The sequence below is a fragment of the Rhagoletis pomonella genome, unplaced genomic scaffold, assembly GCF_013731165.1.
Source record: "Rhagoletis pomonella isolate Grant_MI unplaced genomic scaffold, Rhpom_1.0 Rhpom_scaffold_03972, whole genome shotgun sequence".
In the NCBI taxonomy this organism is placed as follows: domain Eukaryota; kingdom Metazoa; phylum Arthropoda; class Insecta; order Diptera; family Tephritidae; genus Rhagoletis; species Rhagoletis pomonella.
Window position 1 is genome coordinate 11,193 of NW_023462523.1, and position 7,362 is coordinate 18,554.

Below are 7,362 nucleotides of genomic sequence, written 5' to 3' on the forward strand. Positions count from 1 at the left end.
GACAGGGGCGTTAGCTGGGTGGGGTTTTGGGGGGCATGCGAAGAGGTGCTGTGAGTTAAGTGGCGACTCTACGCATGCCGTGCACTGGTTGGTCACATCTTCATTTATTCTGCTCAGTTATGAATTTTGCCCGCTGCAATAGCCAGAGCGAAATTGGGCTATGGAGAGGAGGGTGGTGTGACCGTAGCAAGTTGCTCGTAGTCTGTTGAACGCCCGAATCGCCGAATGCTTTTAGCCGCGACAAGTGGATTGTCCATCTTATCTTCGTAGCAGATCGACTTCTGAGAGCCCTATAGTTTCTGTGCAACCTATAACAATGCCCTTTAATATTATCAAGATAGTCACAAACCATTAAACAAATTCGCTCATTACCAAATAATTTTCATGAAATCGATTTTAAATTTGTTCCACGCTGATCAGAAATCAAAAAAAAAAATAATTTGGCGCTTTGAAATTTTGCAAGTATGCATGTCTAACATTTTGACAATTACCTTTGAAATGAATTTCTTCTTCACCGAAGTTTGTCTTATCACAGCGAAATATATTTCACTTATTTATTGCATTTTATCTTAACCATATTGAATTCATACAACAAACTATGCAGCATACGGCGAAATGGAACAAAAGTATTTTTTATATGAATTTCACTAATTTTAAAATCAAATGACCTTAATTTTTAGTTTACGTAAATATGTGCGCGAATTTGCCTACATATTTTCCATTTTATTGCGTTTTCTATTGTGTAAAAATTAATTGTTTTTTTTTTTTGCAATTTCTGGCATAAAATTACACTTGTTCGTTCGTTGACTGAGGCACATTTTGTTTTTTTTTTTGTATCTTAACGTACATACATACATGCATTGCTGATTTTTTTAAAAGTATATAAGCCGAACTAGTGTTTTTCTTTAGCATTTAGACTAAAAAAAATATATATATATAACAAAGCTTTTCTTAAAAAAAAACGTGAAACTTTCTCATTTGGCGTCTGAAACATTTGTTGTTGTGTAGAGTCCAGATTTTTAAAAGCTGCCGCAATGCTGACATCAATTATGGGAACTGTTAACGAAATAGAGGAAATGAGTTTTGATATTTTGTAAAGGCATATATGGATTTAATTTGTTCGTATGCACATTAGACCGTATCAGAAAAAAAGTTCGTCATACAGCACTGAGCGTAAAGTATTTTTGCAGTCGATGTTTTTGTCTTGAGGAGAACATTTGTTTAGTGTCAAAGTTCATTGATCTGAAGTACCGCGTTTTAGTACTTATCCACTGGATCTCAGTTCTTGCCACCCCAACGTACCACCTTAATGCCAGTAAATTAAAGCTCACCAAATTTCATAAAAATTTTGCTAAGGATTTTTTTTTGATTATTACAGTAGAACTATTTATTTTTTTTTTTTTACGAATGTACTCAGGTGGCACCAAATAGGGTAATTTTTTTTTTGAATTTCCCTTGCAAAACTAATACTTTACGTTCAGGGGTGTACTACGAATTTTTTTTTTGTTTGCTTGTAAAGTGATGCGGTCTAATGCACATACATACATACAGTGACTCTAATAACCGTTCAGATGTTAATTTTTGTTTAAATATTCACAAAGTTTTTCGAGTAAATTTTTTTTGAATTTTTTAAAAAAATTTGTTCATGGTGCAAGTATAACTAAAACCACGTAAATAAAAGTTTCGAGCTTAATATAGAAGTTGAAAAAATTCAACAAATTTTTAACAAAATTTTGAAATTTTTGATCTGGGAATTTCATTGAAGTGAAATTTTTTGGTATCTTTGCTGTCGGTTCCAAATAAGAAGCTTCGCTGCACCTCGTTGAGTGTGAACATCCGTAGTCTCGCTTCTCTGCGCATTGCTTGCTCGCTTCGGCACCGCTTTCTATGTGGTGTGTACGTACCCTAACCCCGTTTGCAAAAAAAAAAAATAAAATAAAAAAGTTTTAATAAACTACACTTTTGCACGAAAAGCTGCAAACATACACTTTATTACTAAAATTTTATGGGGTATACAGCTGCACACTCAAAAATTTGTCAAAAAATTCAGTTTAAAAAGCTCGAAATTTTAATGAAAATTTTATTGAATTTTTCAAAATTTTTCCGAGTTTTACGTTACCCTAATATAGAAAAGCCCTAACTGATTTTCCTTTCGCGGATTTGAGTCACTATGTATGTACAAGTGTTTAAATGATATAAACGCACATATTTTAATTTTTTTTCCTTTCGAGTACTTACAATGAAATGTGGTGCGGAGAAGAGTACAGCCAAAGTTGCAATTATTGTAAAAAGCGTGAAAATTATAAGGCACAAGCGATCGACTACCATCGCCGCAAATTTCCAATCTCTCGTTACGTCGCCCGTTTCATCCTCTTTCTTCAACTAGAAATACAATAAAATGAAGCTAGTGTGGATATTTTTTTCTTGTACACAAAATAAATAACCGATAATTTTTTATACTGTTAATGAGTAATGAGTATTGAATTTTTTTCGAATTTTCTTCGGGGTTTTAAGTCTTACCTTTTCAATTTTAATTGTATAAAAAATAAATATCAGAGGTGAATAGTTTGTTTTTCTTTTTATTATAAAATTCATATAAATTCATAGTATTTAGCAACCCCTAGTTATAACGGCTTTCGCTGACTATATAATGTTTTCTTTAACTTGAAAATTCGTGTTATTTTATTGATTGCAATGTGGAACATCCATTTTTGTGCCTTGACATAAGCAATTCTTGTATTCAGAATTTATATAAAAATTTAGCAAGCGATTTTTGTTTCGGTCTAACAAGTGTTCTGCCGTCCTACCGTAACGGACACTTTTAACCTTATTTTGAAGAAATTCATTGTATGTCCATTAAAATTTGCAGTTGCAGGGTTAACTGTTCTACAAACATTTTCAGCCAGAAATTTCACTAGGTGTCTATATACGAGATTAAAAAATTACTTTTAAACGATTTTTTTTTATAATATAACACTGTACAACAAAAACCAAAAAATTTCAAAATACGAAAAAATCAATGCTAAATAAATATAGTAAAACTGAATATGTAGTTTTTCCTCTCTGTTTTGCAGATTTTTTTAAAGGACTCTGAAATTTCAGTGATGTGATTCATTAAAAAAATGATTTAAAAAATGTTCGTGGTATTGAAAAAGATACAGTTTTCTGGTACACAAAGGACGAAAATAGTTATTTTTGGAAAAAATATATGTTAAAGACTAATAAGCATACTACCACATCCTCGAATTTCATCCTTCTAGTTTAGGGTAAAAAAATTATCATGCTTCTCTCTTGATTTTTGAGTGTGTCGAATTGATTGTCGCACGTTTAAATCTGGTCTTTCGAAAAATAAAGCAAACTTTAGTGAAAAATATGTTTGTAAAAATTTTAGCTCTTAACTCCTGCAATTATGAGGCTATTGGTCTTTATTTGAAAAGCTTATCAAAAATGGTGGGTCGAGGGTTAAAATATTTTACAGAAGCGTAGGGATTTTTCGAGTGACAAAAAACTCACATTGAATTATTCGAAATTTGTTCATTCGGTGACTCGCAGCAAAATTCTCCGCTTAATATTTTTGTATAACATTTTAATCCTGTAAATGCCGCTTTAATGAACTTTTCCAAAAGATATCAAACATACATGTAATGAGAGAATTAAAGGGTTAAACCTTTTTTTGTTCCAGATTTCTGAAGTCAAAAACTATGTCAAAGATCGATTTACACATTTTTCTTAATGGTAAGATTTTTAAAATTTAGAAAAAAACCTAAATCGCGCTCATTATTAACTGGATGATTTCTTAATCTTCGTTAACAAATAGCAGAATTTAATGCTTAATAATTTTTGTACAGAAAATTTCCGCACGTAAAAAAATGTACATACGTCTAATTTGAATCTCTTCATTGAAAAATAATTCAATCGCGATATAAGTGCTTTCATCAAATTAGCAGAAATGCTCTATAAGAGCAAGATACGTCTTTATTCGTTAGTGACAGGTGTTGAGACTTTTGCACAGAATCATTGTTTCGCATCGAACTGGATTATATCTTCAAAGTGATGCAATGAAATAACTGAAATATTCATGATTTGACACAGCGATAAAGCAAACAAAGCGCGACATCTTCGATCCGTTACACCCACACGTACATACATATGTATGTGTAACTACACATGTATACAAAAAGATATTTGCGAAAAGTACGCTTTTCAATCGAGTGGGGGGGATGCCTTGACGCCCGCATGCCAATGCAAAATCACCATCTAAGCGCCGTCAAACCTAATTCCTATGAATGACATCATTAAAATCGAAAACAATAGACTGTCAATGGAAAATTGCTATCGATTGTAAGTGTTGTTGTTTGTTTGCTTGTTTGCTAGTTGCCTACTGCTTGCCGCTTTGAGACTATTGACAATTTTTGATATACCGTTGCACGCGGGTGCTACACACACACACACAGACACATTGCATCAACAAGCGCCAAGGTGTCTTTAAGCCTTGAAGATTGTTGTCAATTTGTAACGGCTCACCTGATCTGTTATCCATCGCAGCTCTTTGAGGATAAGCGCCAATTCATATTCCGCCGACGAACTGAGGCAGGTGTGTGACATGGCCTCGTGCATACGCGCATCACCGACGGGGCCAACGGGGCCGACAGGACCCACCGGGCCGACGCTGCCATCATCGCCTTGCCTGCAATGTGGGACATGGGAATGTAAGTGAATGTTTGTTTATGTACATATGTATGTATGTAAATGCAAATAAGTGTACGGAAAATGTGACAGTGACACATATCAAACGCCGATTGGTGTTTGCCATCGATGCGGGCGTGTCAATGCAGAAATTCGCTTTTATTCTTGCACTGAATTGACTTGATGTTTGTATATGCAAATTAATTTTTCTATTGATTGCTTTTGTGCACGGCTACCTTACATGGTACGTATGTATGTATGTTTATGCACACAAAAGCTACTCTTGAATTCTGATAAGGATATAGGGGAAATTGATAATTCACTTTACAATACCTTATTGACGATAAATTAACATTGAATGCATTTTTAATTTTCACAATATTGAGACAAATTAAAGTGATATTACATATTTTCTTATGTTTGTACATTAGGGTGCATCACTCTCCATACAGAATAGATAGGTACTGTTTTTCCAACGAAATTATACATTTTTTTATATCTAAGGCGTCCGCCTAAATATTTCAGAAGACTATTAAGAAAATCGTGATTTTATACAAATAAAACCAGCTTCTAAAAATATTCTTTCGAAAAATCGTCTTAGATTAAGGGTTAAGCTTAAAAAGGCTTAGAAATTTTATCAACGGAATCAAAATAATGAGATTTACGAAGGTATTTTAAAATCGGTCCAGCTTATGTAAATCTTAAGTTTTTTTCGAAATTTTTTGGAATAAGTCTTTGAAAAACAGTTCCCATTTTTCATGGAGGGCGATTCGCCCTAATGTACATAGCAAAACAGCAGTGAACCAATTTTCGAATGAACGGGAGATGATTTTCATAGATTTCTTTAATCGTTGTAACAATTCTTGGAAGCCTATTAGCCTATTTCCACCGAGCTTTAACTGAAACGTTGATAAAAAAAAACAAAAACAAATCGATAAATTTTAACTTAATATTTTATTAGAAAATACCTTTACAAACCTCTTTTCTTTGCCAGCGTTCATTATTGTTTACTTTTACATTTGACATTTCTCCTCCTCTTCGAAAAAATAATCGATAAAACTACTGAAAAGTTATCGGTCTAATCTGAGATTATTTTACACATAATTACAGATTAACTAGGGACAAATTTTGTATGGCTAATCTCTTTTTCTAATTACAGATTAGGGAATTAAGCTCGAAAATGAGGATAATCTATTGATATGTAAATCTGTTACTATTGTTCCAACAACTTACATACAACATAGTGCCTAAAAGTATGCAATAACCACTTCCAAGTATGAAACGAATTTAAAAGAAATTAAGTAATTTATGCTGTAATGCGAACATATTTTAACTGTATTTCAGAGCGATGTCGGCCTAACAGAAAATGTTCGGTAGCAGCGGTGGCCATATTATAATTAAAAAAAAATTTCTCATAAGAAAAAGATGGTCTCCTAAACGCCTTACTTTCCACGGATATACCAATTCCTGGCATAGCATGGAAATGTACGAAGGGTTGCAAAGGCTATCTATAGATCGTATGATAAACAACTTACCGATTTATTTTTATCAATAAGAAAATAAGACTCAAGGCTTCTGGGAGGACAACTAACGTAGTATTGCTTATGTAGTAGTATCGATTATGTGGTGACACAAAAGTTCAGTTCGGTTGCGGTTCGATTTCGCACAAAAAGCCGAACTTTGGCCGAACATGTAAAAATATATATGTATGTATATTTTTTATCATTTTTACAAAAACAAGTACTACCATATGTGATTGAATTACTTGAGCTCTTGAAAACGTTCGGTTCGGCTTCGGTCGAAATTGACCGGAGTTCGGTCGATTAGCTGCGGTCTTAAAAATCGTTATAGGGTCGTTCTCTACTTATAAATATATCGATACCAATAGTGATTGACATAACAAAAAAAAAGTCGCCGAGGTTTATCGAAAATAGACCGACCGATAAATGTGTCGATAACAGTGCCTATAAAATTTCCAACATACAAACATCAATTATGATTGAATTATTAATCTATATCAAATCAATAACTCGTAAAAATTGTGTCTCCCATTCACTGCCTACTTTTTACTATCGATTTTTATATATAGATTTCGTATTCTTAAAATTAAAATTTCTTAATTCTCCTCGCCTACTCACCTATACATGGCGCGATAGTAGGTCGGCTGATGTGGCAACGTTGCGCTGGCGCAGCGATGATTGCACCGAAAGTCATCATCAATGTCCAACACATTGGCAAGTAGAGATTTTGATGATCTGCTTAAGAGGAAATTCGGGGAATGTACTTATTAATTACAAAAACTTACGTTGTGTAAACACATGTCTGCGAATGAAAATATTTCGTTGAAAGTCAACTCTTTTTAGATCGGTTTCTTAAATAAGAAATAAAAATATCAAAAAAAATTAAAAATTTAAATCCATTTTGCATAATTTCCAATAAGCTTTGCCAAAAATGACGAAAAATTGTCTACCATTAAGCAAATGACATGTGGAAACCGACTTTATAACTTTAATTTTTAAAGTAATGACGCTCGTTTTTTTAAAGCGCACATGCGGTTAGACAAAATAAAATTTGGAAATTCATCAGTAGTATGATTGTCATAGTTTTATGCAAATATATATTCTACATCTATTATTCGAATAAAATTTACCTTTCCTTCAGTTCGACATTCTGCAA

The 7,362-nt window shown here is 33.1% G+C and overlaps 1 protein-coding gene across 1 annotated transcript; it reads right to left on the minus strand.

Annotated features, from left to right (window-relative positions):
- Positions 1-274: 274 nt before the first annotated feature.
- Positions 275-6,941, minus strand: LOC118754480 (neuronal acetylcholine receptor subunit alpha-7-like; the record flags this gene model as incomplete). Its single annotated transcript, XM_036489357.1, is given in 4 exon segments — positions 275-1,056; positions 2,239-2,382; positions 4,525-4,687; positions 6,825-6,941. Coding segments are annotated over 4 exon segments (433 nt in total), but the record flags the coding sequence as incomplete, so codon positions are not given.
- Between the last annotated feature and the right edge of the window lie 421 nt (positions 6,942-7,362).